The 18,244-nt window shown below is 40.7% G+C and overlaps 1 protein-coding gene across 1 annotated transcript; it reads right to left on the reverse strand.

Annotated features, from left to right (window-relative positions):
• Positions 1–242: 242 nt before the first annotated feature.
• Positions 243–1,190, reverse strand: LOC133760716 (olfactory receptor 2A12-like). Its single transcript, XM_062193300.1, has one exon. It carries the CDS (start codon positions 1,188–1,190, stop codon positions 243–245), a length of 948 nt encoding a protein of 315 aa, XP_062049284.1.
• Between the last annotated feature and the right edge of the window lie 17,054 nt (positions 1,191–18,244).

Genomic DNA, 18,244 nt, shown 5'->3' on the forward strand with positions numbered 1-18,244 from the left:
TAGGTATTATTAACTTATGACACAGAGGTGAGTCAGATATGAGATCTAACATTATGAAATCTACTGTGTAGAGTTCTCTTGTTGAGAGGCACCTGCTGTCATAGTTTCCCATACATAATTTCACTTATTCTATCCCATAAATATGTCATGTGTTCCCACTGGATGTTAGAAGGAATTCGAATGAAGAAGTCATATAAGTTGTGTCCCTGGTTTGGTTGCTGGTACGTGCTGGTACCATGACTTCATTCCAACACTGTGCCCCAGCCTAACACTCTGAGGAAAGCCCTCTTTACGTCTTTGTTCCTGAGGCTGTAGATGATGGGGTTGAGGAATGCCGAGATGACATTGTAGAAGAGAGCCAGCTTTTTATCCTCTTCTGGGGATGACTCAGAACCGGGTCTCATATACATAACCATACATGGAATGGAGAACATAGTGACCACAGTGATGTGGGAGGCACAAGTGGAGAAGGCCTTGAGCCGCCCTTGGGTTGACGGGATCCTCAAGATGGCAGCAAAGATATTGATGTAGACAATGATGATGAGGGACAGTGGAATCAACAGAAGTATGAAGCCCAGAATGAAATCCACCTGATCATTGAGAGATGTGTCTGCACAGGCCAACTTCAAGACAGCAGGTACTTCACAGAAGAAGTGATTGATCTCATTGGGGCCACAATAGGGAAGAATCATAGCAGAGACAGTGTATATCAGGGCACAGCTGATACCCCAGAACCCACAAAAAGCCACCATTGACCCACACAGAGAAGGGGTCATGATTACTTTATACCTGAGGGGATGACAAATGGCCACATACCTATCATATGCCATGATGGCAAAAAGCCAAGATTCAGTGATTCCTAGCATCAGAAAGATGTACATCTGGGCAACACATCCAATGTAGGAGATAGTCCTCTTCGCACAAACCAGATGCACCAGCATTTGAGGCACTGTGGTGGTGACATAGCCTATGTCCAGGGTGGATAGGACACTGAGGAAAAAGTACATGGGTGTGTGGAGGCGGGAATCCATGCGTATCAAGGTAATAATGAACCCATTGCCTAGGAGGGTGATGAGGTAGAGGAAGAGAAAGATACTGAATAAAATAACATTTATCTTTTGGTTATTAGAGAACCCTAGAAGAATGAACTCAGTAAGAGAGCTGTGATTTCTCCAAAGGAAGTCCTCCATGCTTCTCTTGCTGCAGAGACAAAAACAGAACCATCATTCATGAGGTGAGAGCTCCAGATTCTAACCCTGGTGCTATGCTATATTAGGAGTTTCTGATACCAGTAGCAAAGTAAGTGCATATTAGGCCATCTGCAAATCTGGGGACCAGTTTCTCTTTCATGTGAAACAGCATGTTAATATCATATTATGTAATCTTAGTTTATTCTGAGATCCCAAATAATAAATTTCAAAATGCAAAATTACAAAAGGAGGGTTCAAAATTATGTCTTGTACTTCATACCTCATAGAGCTAATAAAACATTTCAAAGAGATCAATAATTAGATGTTTAAGGATATAGTATTTGCTATTACTTTTACACCAACTGGCGATTCTTCACCCCTCCAAAAACTGCCCCAGAGGGGCCACTTAAAGGACTTGATAGGTACTATGAAACTTTAGAGACAGTTATTAGGTATCTGACCCAAACTTGAGATACCTGTAAAATAGCTGTTATTTGGAAACATATTTATTCCATTTAGAGTTAAAATCATATGCCTTCATGAATCTGAGGTGAGTGATGATAAAAGAGACAAATAATGTTAAACAATGCCCAATAATTTCCCCATATGGAGGAAATATATCTACCAAAAGAATAAAGATGCTTCCCAATAAGCCCCCAAGAAGGGCTTACTGGGAGAAAAAAAAATTAATGAAATACCAAAGACATTATCTTCCAAGTGGCCTGAGGATAAGAATACATTAGCTTCAAATGTTCAACAATGAGAGACAAGATAGGATAATGAAATGGCATTTTTAATGTTCTGGAGGAGAGGGGGGAGATGGGAAAAGAGGAAGAGAGAGAGAGAGAGAGAGATCTACATCAGGATAGAACCAGACAATATCTTAGGCTTTGCAAATGATCAACAATGAGAGACAAGAGAGGACAATGAAATGGCACTTTTAGTACTCTGGAGGAGAGGGGGAAAAGAGAGAGAGAGATCAGCAAAGAGCCAAACAATATCTTGGACTTTGCAAGCCATATACAGTCACTATTTTGTATTATTGTTTGTTTTTAAAACATTTAAAGATGCAATATTTACCAACTTATGCTCCAGAATAATAACCAAAGGAATACGAAACAATAAAACTCAAAATACAATAAAGAATATGAGGGGAATAATTAAAAGTTCTTAGTGAATTCAAACAAGACAGGAAATGTGGAATAAAGAAACAAAGAACATTTGGGACAAATAGAAAAAATAGCAAGATGATAAAGTTAAACTTAATTACAGTAGTAATTACATTAAATGTGAATGAGATAAGCAAATCAATCAAATGGAAAAAATTATTGGACTGCATTTTTAATAATTAAAGACAATAAAAGAATTTCTTAAGTAAAGAAATCATCTTTAAACTCCAGTAGAGAACAGTTTGTACAATTTCTGAATTATCAGAGTAGTTCCAAATCAACTCAAAACTTTCTTTCTCCTTATCTTATCTCTCTCTTTCTGTAAGTCTGGCAGTGACTAGAGCCCCAGGTATGAGGACCTGAAAAGCTAAAAAGGGAAGACAAGCACCATGCTTCCCTTTCTTATTGCAGTCAGTGAGCTGCAGCAAGCCTAATTCAAATTGAAGAATTATGAAGGCCTCCCACAGAAGGCAAGAGTCATGTTGGTCTTTGAAGCACTGGAAGATGCTAACTACAGTGGAAGTGCAGAGGGAGCTTCGTGTGTGAAGTCATGAAACGTAAGTTAAGCTGTAGGAGTAATGGGTAAGAGAGGCAGGCAAGGATGAACCAAGGGAGATCTATCATGTCCTACAAAACAGGCTCAGGAGGGTAGATTTATAATGACAGAGATAAGAATACATTAGATAGGCATCAAATTTATATCTGGGAACAATCACTCTGGCTGTTGTATGGAGGAGGAGAGTGTCAATTGCTACAGTGATTCAGGAAAGAAAAGGTGACATGGGAGCTAAGGCAGTTATTGACAATAAAAGGTAGATATAACAGCTTTAGGGGGCACGATCTAGGGGGAGAGAGCCATCAAGGATGAATTGTGGGCTGGGGTAATGGATGGGTGATGATGCCACACATTGAAATGGGAAACTAAGAGTGGCAATTGGGGGAGGAGGGGAGGAGGGCATATGATGAGTCTAGTTTTGGCCTCAAGCAGTTTGTGAGACTCCTAGTACTAATAGAGTTTGTATTTCTAAAGCTGAAGAGAGAAATCTTGAGGTAGGAATCTGAGTACTATCAGCACTCAGATAGGAGCCCAATCCAATGGAAGGGATGAGATCACTCACCTAGGGAAGAGTCTACATAGAGTGAGCTGAAAGCAGAACTCTGAAAAAAACCACAACAATTAAGGGTTAGCTTCGATCAGAGAACCTGGAGAAGATGGCATTGAGGGCCAAGGAAGGATGATATGTGACACAGGAACCCAAGAAGGGACAAAGTCTGCAAGGAGATGGTGGTCTCTGTGCATAGATTTCAAATAAGATTAAGAACCAAAAAATGTCTCTCACTTAGCAATAAGGAGATTTTGAGAGAATACCCCCAAAGTAGGTTAAAAGGAGAATGACGTTTTCATGAGGTATTGGTCAGGAGTTACATGAAGGAATGTTTTATAGCATTTATAATGTCGGTGTTTTATAAGAAATATGACTTGCTTATATGGTGAGGGAAATTTCCAATTAATGGAAAGGGATAAAAATACAGAAAGATGGAGCAGGCATTTAGCTTAACAGTTAGGATGACTACATTCCACGTTGGAGTGCCTGGGCTCAATTCCTGACTCCAGCTTCCCATAAAAGCAGACCTTGGGAGGTAGCAGTGATGGTTCAAGTGATTGTGTTCCTGCCATCTGTGTGGGAAACATGGATTATGTTCCTGGCTCCAACCCCAGCCCAGGATCAGCTGTTGTAGACATTTGGGGAGTAAATAAATGGGATCTCTCTCTCTCTCTCTCTCTCTCTCTCTCTCTCTCTCTCTCTCTCTCCTGTCTGCCTCTTAAATAAATAGTAAATAAAGAGGCAACAGACTAAATCATGGAGCAAGGTTTTGATGAAGCAAACAAGGGTGGGATCCACACTACAAAAGTAGGTATTGTGCTCAGATCAGAAGAGGGGCTCCCTTCCACTGTGACTGAGAGAAGGAGGTAAGAATTAGTATGAATACAAGGGTAGTTAACATGTAGCATAGAGCATAAATTACGAAGTATATCTGTGTCATATCTATTGGACAATTCTGAGTTCTTTCTTTTTAAACATCCATTGTTTTCCTTGCATTGGAAAACAAATATAATGAGCAACAGAATCAGCATACAAAGCCATCTAACCCAACAAAGCCAGCAGTCTGAGACAAGCCAGTCTTGTGAGTTAAATATTCCATATTTATATCTCTTGCCCAGACCCTCCCCTTGAATTCAGTGCACACAAGTGCCTACTTGAAATCCCTCTTTGGAGGTTTAATAGACACCTTAAATTCATCGTGTCCTAAATTGAACTCTTTATTTTTACTACATGATCTACTTCTCGAATCTAATCTCCATTCACTGTCACCTTTGCTCACTCTACAAAACCACACAGAAATGCTTTCTACACCAACTAACCTTTCACCTAAGGACCCTTGCCATAAATGTCCACTACCTGTGCTCTTTCACCATTTATCTTTGAGATGAGATCTTTCACTTCATGTGGATCACTGCCCAATTGTCATTTAATCAAAGAACTAATTTTTCATCATCCTTTCTGAAATACAGCCATACTTCACTGTCTCTTCACCTTATTTCATTTTTCTTACATATATAATTTCTCCCTCCTTTTTAAAAAAAGGACATCTGTTTATCTGATTATTATGTGTTGCTTCCAAATAGATGATTAATGCAGGAACTTGATCCTTTTCACAACTATATCTCTGATGTCAATCACTGTGCCCAACACAAGGTAGGAAATAGAGATTTACTAAGTTATGAAAGCAGGCATGACAGCGTTCAATTCCATCCCAGAAGCCATGTTGGTGGGATAAGGAATGGTGCTTGTCAGTTGTTCTCTCCAATGGGACAAGCACATTTAGACCATAGAATCCACATCCAGTGAATGACCTGTGTCTTACAGATACATGTAGATAAAATGTGGCATGCATAAAGGTTTATTATGATGGTAAGAGAATAAATTAAAGCAACTGGTGCAGATTTTCCTCTGCAGAAATCTAAGCTCAGGAGGATGCTGAGATCTGTCTACAGAAGCCTCGGAAGGACTTGGTTAAGGAATATGGATGTGACTTGCTCTGCATAGCACCCAAATTTATAATTAGGCATAACTTTTTACCAGGGTAATGAGTTTTGGCTTGAGTAGAGATTTTCTGGTATTCAGGGCTATTATAGAGAGGAAGGACTGTTCTGAGAGGCAATACATTTTCTGTTTCTATTGAGAGGCTCAGACTGAATCTAACTAACCGTGTGTATTGTGGACTTCATGTTATGTAGCTTCCCATCAAATTTCAAGCCCTACTCCCCCAGTGGGATGAAATTAGGAGGCAGAGTTTTGGAGAAATAATTAGAATAGGATTAGATTGTGACATGTTGAGATTAAAGCTCTTATAGAAGAAGGAAGACATAGCACACAGGAGGACACAGCCAGGAAGAGGCCCTCACCAGAATCAACCATGCTGGCACCTCAGTCTCGGACTTTTCAGCCTCTATCAGACCAGTATGCCAGTGATGCATTGTTATCAACCAGTTTAAGGTAGAGATGAGGCAGGAGGTCTGCTGATATTCAGTCCAAATGGAAAAACTAAGGACTTTCCCATCTTTCTCCTCTTTATTGTCTAACTTCACCTGATCCTGATGCCTAATACCTGGAGCATTTCAGCAACTTTTCACTTGTGACTCTCATCTTCCAGCCCCATCCACTCAGTCCAACAGCATTTTCTAGGATTGGTTTTGATAAAAGACCTTTTTCACTGTGACCTGTGCCTGCCGAAGTACAGATAACATCGTGCTAAATGTGGGGAAAAACTTATAAGTTGCTACAAAGGAAGAGGAAGAAGGAATGGGAAGGGGGGATAGATGAATGGGCTCCAAAACACATTCAGTGTTTTTGTCCCTGGTGATTGTAACAGGGAGCATCCCTGGACTTCAAGGATGCCCCCTTCTCTGTGAGTGATCATTAGAGTCACTCCATTCCAAGATGAACCCTGCAATCCTTGCCTCTCCTTAGAGCTCCTTGCAGACCCTCCTCCTATCCTGTATCTTACTGCTGTCCTATAAACCTTCTCCACCTTCCATCTGCCATCCCCTTGCCATGCCTATTCCAAACCTGATTATGATGGGGACTCAGCCTCCCTGACAACAGTCCCTCTTTCTTTTCCTTGTCTCCATTGACAACTGTTGCCTAGATATCCTAAGAGAAATGCTCACCCTACATCTGATAGAGGAATAGAAAGCAAGAAAGATAGTTGGACAGAAAGAAGCAAACATAAAAGGCAGGGAAGAGAGACAGGGAAGAAGATTTAGCCAGAAACAACAGCACAAGCATGAAGGAACGCCCGTCTGTCAAATTTTAAATAATAGTGGAGAGAACCTGGGAAGGCAGAAAAAAGGGATGCCCCGGATGAGAGATGTGGGTCTCCTACCCCTACCCCACCACTCATTACCTGCTGTTGAGCTCTCTGTGAGGGGTGGGTAAGGAGCCTGAGAAGCTCTCCTTTGAAACCCTGTTCCAGGGGACCTTGATTCCCAGGAGGACAATTCTATCAACTTCTTAATGAGCTTCCCATGCTTTTGAATTCCCCAAGATCTAAACAACAGTCTGAACCCCAGCACCCTCCTCTCAAGGCTTTGTACACCCAGATCTCCCTGATTCTCCCAGTCTGAGCTCTGACCACTCCCTGTGGGGCTGCCTTAGTCCCATCAGGCCAATGTTTTGCCAATCCATGCCCTCTCAGGCTCCATGTTTCCTCTGTTAGCACCATACTGTGTGGGTTGGGTTTCTGGACTGCACACAGTTACTAGGTGTGACTTTGGAAAAGTTTCAAATACTTCTCTGGGTCTCCAGGCTTTTTATCAGTAAAATAGAACCTTCTTCATAGAATTGTAGTGAAGACAGAATGAGTTCAGTATAAGGTTTTTAGGACTGTGCCTGACTATGGTAAGTGATGTGTTATTTCCCATCATTTCGCCTTTCTGTGCTCTCCAACTGAAGACCTTCTCCCCTTCTGTTTCCAAGTCTCCTCTAAAGTTCAGGTCAACTTCTCTTGTTTGTTTTTCTTCATGTTACCCTCACTCTCCATCATTGTTCTTGGCATTCCTGGATGATCTTTGAGGACTTTGAGGAATCCATCCTCCTGTCTCAGCTATAGGCCCCAGATTAATACATCTGCAAGGCTTCTGTCTCCCAAGAGACTGCTGCCTTGGGCATTTCTACTTTCTGTCATCCAGCACACACTTTCTCTCTCTCCTCTGGGCCAGATCCTGTGCAGGGGAGAAGGAATGTAGAGCCAAGAGGAAATTTTCCCTTGTAAATATACATCTACAAATCTTTAAGATATTCAATGATGATTGCACCAAATGCAGGGACTTGGAAGAGGTAGAATCTGAGTCCAGGGAAATAACATCCAGATTGAGCACTTAGGATGCAGAGGAAGATTTGATACAGAAGAAATGAAATCTTAGACACAGGCAAGCCAAGTCTAGGAGATGTCAAATACATCATACATTTGAGGAACAGAAAATAATTTGGTGATTTGAGCTGAGTGTGTATGTCTGAGCTGGAATTAAGGAAGAAGTCAGACAGGGCATTGCTAGATTATGAAGACTCTTTAAGCCATGATAAGAATCTAAGACCCAAACTTCAGCACCATGGAGCTCTTAGAACATTTAATGTGGAGAAGGGAAGTGGTTTGAATTGCAGAATACCACTCTGATTACTGGTGTGCAGGAAAAACAATGGGGGAGAGTCTGGAGATGACGATATCAGGAAGAGAAAAACCTAACATTAGATATTTTGGTTTTCACACTAGCAAGGACAAGGGGAAGTATAACTTCTACTACAATCTAGAGGGCAGAGGCCAGTGATGGTGTTAAACACCCAATAATGCACATAATAGTCCCCCACGACAATTACACAGCCACAACATCACCAATGCTGAGACTGAGAAACCTAGGATTGTAGGCATGTGAGTTCAGATGTAGCCCCTGATGTTGTAGATCTACTGATATACAGAAGAAGGGGTAGGCTTTGGCTTTCTAGGGCATCCTTAGGTTGAGAGAGACACTGAGTGGTCAGTGACCAGAATTGTATGTAATTTAGGACAATTTTTATTTGTCAGTTGCACCTTAATAAAGCCTAAATAAATGAATAAATAAGTAAATAAGACAGAAAGTGTAGTTATTTGATCAAAGATCCAAAACCAATCCCTGGAATAAGGATAGTCTATTCAATAAATGGTGCTGGGAAAATTGGATTTCCATGTGCAGAAGCATGAAGCAAGACCCCTACCTTTCACCTGACACAAAAGTTCACTCAACATGGATTAAAGACTTAAATATACAACCCGAAACCATCAAATTATTAGAGAGCATTGGAAAAACCCTTCAAGATATAGGTACAGGCAAAGACTTCATGGAAAATACCCCAGAAGCACAGGCAGTCAAAACCAAAATTAACATTTGGGATTGCATCAAATTGAGAAGTTTCTGTACTGCAAAAGAAACAGTCAGGAAAGTGAAGAGGCAACCAACAGAATGGGAGAAAATATTTGCAAACTATGCTACAGATAAAGGGTTGGTAACCAGAATCTACAAAGAAATCAAGAAACTCCACAACATCAAAACAAACAACCCACTTAAGAGATGGGCCAAGGACCTCAATAGACATTTTTCAAAAGAGGAAATCCAAATGGCCAACAGACACATGAAAAAATGTTCAGGATCACTAGCAATCAGGGAAATGCAAATCAAAACCACAATGAGGTTTCACCTCACCCCAGTGAGAATGGTTCACATTCAGAAATCCACCAACAATAAATGCTGGAGAGGATGTGGGGAAAAAGAGACACTAACCCACTGTTGGTGGGAATGCAAACTGGTTAAGCCACTATGGAAGTCAGTCTGGAGATTCCTCAGAAACCTGAATATAACCCTACCATACAACCCAGCCATCCCACTCCTTGGAATTTACCCAAAGGAAATTAATTTGGCAAACAAAAAAGCCATCTGCACATTAATGTTTATTGCAGCTCAATTCACAATAGCTAAGACCTGGAACCAACCCAAATGCCCATCAACAGTAGACTGGATAAAGAAATTATGGGACATGTACTCTATAGAATACTATACAGCAGTAAGAAACAATGAAACCCGGTCATTTGCAACAAGATGGAGGAATCTGGAAAACATCATGCTGAGTGAATTAAGCCAGTCCCAAAGAGACAAATATCATTTGTTTTCCCTGATCGGTGACAACTAACTGAGCACCAAAGGGGAAACCTGTTGAAGTGAAATGGACATTATAAGAAACAATGACCTGGCCGGCGCCGCGGCTCACTAGGCTAATCCTCCGCCTTGCAGCGCCGGCACACCGGGTTCTAGTCCCGGTCGGGGCACCGATCCTGTCCCGGTTGCTCCTCTTCCAGGCCAGCTCTCTGCGTGGCCAGGGAGGGCAGTGGAGGATGGCCCAAGTGCTTGGGCCCTGCACCCCATGGGAGACCAGGAGAAGCACCTGGCTCCTGCCATCGGATCAGCGCGATGCGCAGGTCGCAGCGCCAGCCACGGCGGCCATTGGAGGGTGAACCAACGGCAAAAGGAAGACCTTTCTCTCTGTCTCTCTCTCTCTCTCACTGTCCACTCTGCCTGTCAAAAACTTAAAAAAAAAAAAAGAAAAGAAACAATGACCTGATCAGCTCTTGTCCTGATTGTTGATGTACAATGTAATACTTTATCCTTTTTAGTATTTTTTGTTGTTGTTGTTGTTCTAGTACTAGTGGTTGAACTCTGTAATTAACACACAATTATTCTTGGGTGTTTAAATTTTAACTGAAAAGTGATCCCAGTTAAATATAAGAGTGGGAAAAAGAGAGGGAGGAGATGTACAATTTGGGACATGCTCAATCGGACTTGCCCCAAATGGTGGAGTTGGAAACGTGCCAGGGGATTCCAATGCAATCCCATCAAGGTGGCATGTACCAATGCCATCTCACTAGTCCAAGTGATCAATTTCAGTTCACAATTGATGACTCTGATAGGTCTAAGAGTCAAAGTGATCACACAAACAAGACTAGTGTCTGCTAATACTAACTGATATAATCAAAAAGGGAGAGAAGGATCCAACATGGGAAGCAGGATACACAGCAGACTCATAGAATGGCAGATGTCCTGAACAGCACTCTGGCCTCAGAATCAGCCTTTAAGGCGTTCGGATCTGGCTGAAGAGCCCATGAGAGTATTGTAGGCATGGAAAGCCAAGACACCCCGAAAAAAAAAAAAGAAGAAGAAGAAGACCTAAATGAAAGATCTCAGTGAGTGAGATCCCAGTGGAAAGAACGGGGCCATCAAAGAAGGAGGTACCTTTCTCTGAAGGGAGGAGAGAACTTCCACTTTGACTATGACCCTATCAGAATAAGATCAAAGTCGGCGAACCCTAAATGCTTCCATAGCCTTGGCAACTCATGACTGGATCCTAGGGAGATTACTGACGCCATAAACAAGAGTGTCAAATTATCAAGTCAGCAACAGGAGTCACTGTGTACTTACATCTCATGTGGGATCTGTCCTTAATATGTTGTCCCATGTGAAGTGATGCTATAACTAGTACTAAAACAGTATTTTTACACTTTGTGTTTCTGTGTGGGTGCAAACTGATGAAATCTTTACTAAGTATATACAGAATTGATCTTCTGTATATAAGGATAATTGGAAATGAAAAAAAACTGGTGTTAATTTGGAAATTGCATAGAAAATTAATTAATTGTTTAAAAAAATCATGTGGGATCTCTGTCTTTAATGTGCTGTACACTGTTATTTAATGCTATAACTAGTACTCCAACAGTGGTTTTTCACTTTGTGTTGCTATGTGGGGGCAAACTGTTGAAATCTTTGCTTGATATGTGCTAAACTGATCTTCTGTATATAAAGAGAATTGAAAATGAATCTTGATGTAAATGGAAGGAGAGAGGGAGTGGGAAAGGGGAGGGTTGCGGGTGGGAGGGAAGTTATGGGAGGGGGGGAAGCCATTGTAATCCATAAGCTGTACTTTGGAAATTTATATTCATTAAATAAAAGTTAAAAAAAATTGAAAAAAAGAAAGTCTTATAGTGTGCTTGTTGGAATGTAAAATAGTGTAGTCATTTTATAAAACAGGTGGCAATTTTGGAAATTAATCACAAGTTTCCCTATGATCCAACAATGCTACATTTAGGTTATATACTCAAGAGAACTGAAAACGTGTTCACACAAAACATTGCTCATAGCACATATTACACAGAAGCTCTATACATAACAGCCCAAGTTCCAAACAACTCAAATTCCACAAATTGATAATTGAATAAATAAAATTATGTCTATCTATACAAAATTATGTATATCTACACACAACTGAATGTGATTCAGCTATGAAAAGTAATAAAGGCTACATACATGCTACAACATGAAAAGCTTTGAAAATATCATGTCAGATGAAACAAGTGAGCTAGACATGAGAGATCACATATTGTATGGTTCTATTTATATGAAATCTACAAAACAGTCAAAGCCATAGGGACAAAGTGTAGAAAGGTGGTTCCAGGAATTAAAGGAGGAAATGAGGAGATCGTGTGTTTCTTTTTTGCAGTGATAAAAATGTTCTGGAATTAGATAGTGGTGACTGTGCACAATCTTGTGAGTATAATAAAAAAAAAACCACTGAATTGTGCAGTTTGAAGGGGTAATTTCTATTATTGGGGGATTGTATCTCAATAAAAATGGATATAAACCTTTCAAAGAAAGTAATTTATCATAAAACAAAGAAAACATGGATTGGCCGGCGCCGTGGCTTAACAGGCTAATCCTCCGCCTTGCGGCGCCGGCACACCGGGTTCTAGTCCCAGTTGGGGCACCGGATTCTAACCTGGTTGTCCCTCTTCCAGGCCAGCTCTCTGCTATGGCCCGGGAAGGCAGTGGAGGATGGCCCAAGTCCTTGGGCCCTGCACCCGCATGGAAGACCAGAGAAGCGCCTGGCTCCTGGCTTCGGATCAGCATGATGCGCCGGCCGCAGCGGCCATTGAAGGGTGAACCAACAGCAAAAAGGAAGACCTTTCTCTCTGTCTCTCTCTCTCTCTCACTATCCACTCCGCCTGTCAAAAAAAAAAAAAAGAAAACATGGATAAACAAATGAGAGAAATACTAAAACTTAAAGTATACCATAAAATGTAACTAAACCAAGAATTAGCATGTCAGTTATAGCAACTAAGGTAATTAGACATTTTGGTGCAGCAGGTTAAGCTGCTGCTTGGGGTACCTACATTCCAAATCATAGTGCCTGGTTCAAGTCCCAGCTCTTCTGCTTCCAATTCAGTTGCCTGTTAATGCCTGGTAAGGCAGTGAGTGATGGCCCAATCACCTGGATCCCTGCCACCAACATGGGAGACAAGGATGGAGTTTCTGGTTCTTGGCTTTGGTCTGGCCCAGCCCCAGTTGTTGAGAGCTTTTGGGGAGTAAACCAGCAGATATAAGATTTTCTCTTCCTCTCTCTCTCTCTCTCTCTCTCTCTCTCTCTCTCTCCCTTCCTCTCTCTCTCTTTTTAAAATAAATAAATTTTTTTTAAAAATCATACATTAAAGAAAATGCCTCGGGACCAGTGCTATGGTATAGCAGGTGAAGCCTGTCTGCCTGCAGTGCTGGCATCCCATATGGGATTTACTACTATAAATTAAAATATTTTAATTAGAAAATTTAGGTTATTTTGAACCATGCAGGTAGTAAAAAAAAATAGTAGGGCTTGTTTCTTGTTCACTCAGAATGTAGGTGTAGTCCTTTGAGGTCAAAGATTTGCAGCAGGATTTCTACTGGATTTACCATATTCAGAAGGCCAATTATATTGCCTGCACTCAGTGCAGAAGCAGCATTGCACAGTTTCCTGGATTTGGAAGCATCTAGAATGTCAGCTTCAGCATTTGGTTGTTTCCCAGGCATCCTGCTGGCTTATAATGTGCAGGCGCTCTCTGGGTACTTGGTATAGAGAAATAAATGGCATAGTTGCTCCCCTTCAGGACAGAGATCACAGTCTGAGTGGGGAGGTGGCCATATAAGGAAATAATTCAGGTAATTCTTTAATGAAGGCTGGCCCTGGGTGCTCTAGGAATCCAGAGGGAAGATTGGATCTGAAAAGCCTTCCTTGAAGAAGCATTAAGTTGGGTCTTTAAAGATGAGTAAGGGTTTTCTACGTGAGTAAATGAAGCAAGAATGCCATTTAGCAGGGGAAGCACCTGCCGAAGTGAAGTCTATACACTTGCTAGCCAGACCTAATCATGTACCATTTGTCCACCAGCCCAGAAAAGCAAGTGTTGTGTGGTGTCTGGACTCCTCTCTAGTCTCTCTCCCAACTTTTCCCTTTCCTGCTCTTCCTCAGATCTTGCCTTCAATTAGCTTCCAGATCTTTCTTGGGTGATCTCTATCCGTGTTCAACCCTCTGAACTCAATGTTTGTGCTTGGCGCTCTCTGATGCTGGAACTTTCCCTATGAACAGGTTTGTTTGCACCTCAGATGGCTGGTGCTGTATTGCTGAGGGCAGAAAATGCCACCCTCATTGCTTTAGCAATCATGCAGCCCAAGCATCCCTGACCATGCTAAAGGACAGGAGAGAAACGAATGTTTAGGGGAGAACAATTACCCTGTATATTTGAAAAGCAGCATGCAGGGAAGGCAAACGACATGCCTGGAGAAGACTTCCAGTCACATTTTGGACCTTGCCAATCAGTAGACAGATCACGTGATATAGAGTAGCGATGAGCGATTAGACTTAGGAAACTGGAGGAAAGTATTGGCTCTACCCCCATACTTCCATGACTTGCAGGATGAAGTACAAACTCCTCAGCCCAATGTCTACAGCTTTGGGTTATATGATAGTTATATAACAATCGCTTTTCTTCTGATACTTCAATCCACACGCTTCTGCTGCAGCTAGAACACTGTAACTGTCTACAGACAACATTTTTCCCCTTTTACATTTCTGTATTGTGGAATTTTTCTTTGCATGTGACCCCAAGACTTAATCCTCCTAGCCTTGCAAGTCTAATTCCAATACCCAACTAAGGGATCACCTTCCCGTGGAAAACTTCCTGAACTCCTCTGCCGTTTTTGCTCTCAACACGCTTAGCTGCTCCCTTGTAACCACTTCTGTGGCACCTTATTTATTCTCTGTCTTACCCCTGAAGCTGTGAATTCTTCAAGGATAGGGTTATGTGTTTCTCATTTTAATATTTAATTCCTAATGATATACTTCCACATGGAAGATGTTCAATAATGTTCACTGAATAATGTGCAAACTGTTGTATAAGAGGACTTCAAAATGTTGGTTGAAAAATGGAATTGAAAGGTAAGTTACTTTGGTGCAAAAGATGTTGAAATCCATGCATATTAAGGGATTGCCAAAAAATTAATGAATCCATTAGAAGTGTAATATGCTTCATTGATAGATTTAGGAAATAAAATCATATACAAAATGAGCAAAGAAAACAAAGAAAAATCACCTTGCAAATTTATTGTCTCAAAATTCAATGTAAATCCCCAAATATTATTTATAGAACTTGATAACTGAGTCTAGAATTCACTTGGAAAAGAAAATGCATAAAAATATCTGATGGAGAAAGAAAGATAAAATAAAACTTGCCCTATCTAATAGTAAAATACACTGATGAACAGATCAACAAAAGAGTAAAGTCAGTAATAGACTCACAATTAGTATATGAGCTTCAGTATACAATAATCATGGAGTTTTAAATCAGCTGGGTAGGGAAACACGATTTAGTAAATAGTATTAGGACGATGGGCTCACCATTTGGAAAAATTAGCTAAATCCCTATCTCACACTAGCACCACCAGAAATTCTTGGTGAATTAAAGAACTATGAGCATGTGTGGAAATCATGTGGAATATTTTTATTATAGAACATAGATTCCATTCCTTAATAAGGCCATATGGACAAAAAGTGAAAAGTTTTATTTGACAACAAAAAATACAAAAAAATTCAAAATAAAAATAATAAACTGGAGTAATTGCAACATATATAATACATAGGATTAATATGTTCACTAAGTATTTAAAATATGCAATATATAATATATAAATATGCATATTCAGAAATAACTACTTAAAAGATAAAATTAATTAAAACAAATCAATTATATGAATAGTAATGCACATAAATCAAAATTAATATGGACAAAAATATTTGTATAGATGTCCAATATCATTAGCAACCAGTGAAATTAAATTAAAGCTACTAATTCACCCATTATATTGATCAAAAATGAAAAAATGATTTTTTCCAATTTTGGCACTGATATGAGGAAATGAGTACTTTTGCAGATTTTTTATTGGACTTTAAATTGATCCTTTTGGAAATATCTATTAAAAATAAGTATATACCCCTTTGACCTAGCAATAAAATAGTATAGCATATGTATTTACATGTTACATATATATGATAATATAGATTTATCTCATTTATTTTATATAGATTTACCTTTTTATTTCTTTTATTTGAAAGGCAGAGAGTGAGAGAGATATCTGCTGGTTCACTTCCTAAATGCCTGTTAACAGCTGTGGCTGGGTCAGGCCAAAGCTAAAGCCAGGAACTCAACCAAGGTCTCCCTTGTGGGTTGCAGGGCCTCAGCTGCTTGAGCCATCACCTGCTGCCTCCTTGGGAGAGCATCAGCAAGAAGCTGGGATTGAGAGAAGAACCAGGACTTGAATCTGGTCGCTCTGATATTGGAGTGGCATCCTAACTGCTGCTATGCCAAACACTCACCACATCATTTATGCTGTTATGTTATATTATGTTATGATGCCATTATATCCCTCCATCTTAGAAAAAATATTTTATATGTTTATATAATGTTAAAACATATATTTTTAAAGTGTGGAAGCAGATTGAAGCTCTGATGTGAAGTTTAGTATTGAAGAGAGGATCAAAGGGAACATTTGCTTATCAGGTTTTTTTTAAGTTTGTAAGTGTATTGGTGTTTCAATAAAATCGTCAGAGGTTTCTGGAATAGCCAGGCTATCCCTGTCACTTAAACTGTCATGTAGGAGCTAGCAAAGACAACTCAGACACTCCTAATAACACTAGCCTTGAGTGACTGATGTGCAGTCAAGGCTAGCTCAAGGTGACAGAAGAGTATGTCACCCGAATGCAAGACCTGCTTAGGATTGTGAGCGTGGCTTTGCAGGTTTTGAGCTACTGAGAGGCTCAGACAAGCTCTCATGAGGCTGACATTTCCCACAGGACAGAGGAAGTGCCAATTACAATGCTACACTCTTCTAATCCCAATTAAGGAAGAAGTAATGTCTTCGAGCTCCCCACTCTTGCTCTTTCCCCCTCCTGCTGCGAGTCTCCAAGTTTATTCCCCAGTCACTGGGGGCCCGCAGAGGGACCTCTGCCCTTGGAGTTCTCCTTGCTAGTTGTGATCCAATTAAGCCACAGTAGAGGTGCTCTGAAGTGAGAACTCCTGGGAGGCTTGTTAAGTTCAGTGAAGAAAATGGAAGGAACATCATTAAGAACATCGGATTTTTGGCAGGTGGGCCAACAGCAGCAACCAAGCAGCAGAAACAGAAATCATCCAGTGTCCCTCAGAGGCATCCAAAGAAACTCATTTAAACTTTTACCAAACTCTATCCCAAGAGTGTATCTTATCTGCTAAGCACACACCCAAGGCACCTTCCCTTTCAACACCACCACCACCTGGGTACTTTCATCATACATTACATCATCGTAATCTCATCACCCCATCAATGTTTCATTCACCATCACCCCCTACTGCATTGTCGTTCTCAATATTATCGCCTGAGTTGTCATCTAACCTCATCAGTTATTGTCCTCATTAGCATTGCCATCCCAAGCTCCCATGACTGCCGCTATCACATACATTTGTAGCTCGTGAGAATAGAGCCATGCCTCAGGGGAAAAGATTTTATTTGAAAACTAGACAGGAGAAAATGTTTTTTAAATGTTCTGTGATTTCAGTCAGATGCTAGAAGATGAAACATTCCATGACTGACATAGAATGTATTAAATACAATAAAATAAAATTTGACACAAGAGTCAAACTATAACCTAAACTGGAAACAGTAAATGGAAAAAGTGACATCGCATAAAAGTTAAAATATTCGATGATGCAGGAGAAAAGAAAGTTATGATAGTTATGGAACAGAGGATGAGTTCCCTAGTTCCAATCTGCAAGTAAGATTCCTAAAGAAGAAAGCATAAATAAACCTTTTTCTTTAAAAAAAAAAAGGGGGGGGGGAGCCAACGCGGTGGCATAGTGGGTAAGGCTGCTGCCTGCAGTGCTGGCATCCCATATGGGCGCCAGTTTGTGTCCCAGCTGCTCCTCTTTCAGTCCATCTCTATGCTATGGCCTGGGAAGGCAGTAGAGGATGGCCCAAGTCCTTGGGCTCTTCACCCACGTGGGAGACCAGGAGGAATCTCCTGGCTCCTGGCTTTGGATGGCACAGCTCTAGCCATTGTGGCCATCTGAGGAGTGAGCCAACAGATAGAAGACTCTCTCTCTCTCTCTCTCTCTCTCTCCCTCTCTCCCTCTCTCCCTCTCTCCCTCTCTGCCTCTCTGCCTCTCTGTAACTCTGCTTTTCAAATAAAAAGAAAGAAAGAAAGAAGAAGCAATCAGTGGGTCAGCTTCCAAAGGTACAATATGAGAACATTAATCTCAAAATAAATACTCTGAAGATCAAAATGTTCCACTTTGTTCTCAGGAAAATAATGAAAGAGATCTACACCTGCATATATTCACCTTGTGATCTTGTTTTTAAAACTGCAGCTAAGGGGCCAGCACTATGGCAGAGCAGGTAAAGCTGCTGCATCC

The sequence above is a fragment of the Lepus europaeus genome, chromosome 5 (genome assembly GCF_033115175.1).
Source record: "Lepus europaeus isolate LE1 chromosome 5, mLepTim1.pri, whole genome shotgun sequence".
Lineage (NCBI taxonomy): Eukaryota > Metazoa > Chordata > Mammalia > Lagomorpha > Leporidae > Lepus > Lepus europaeus.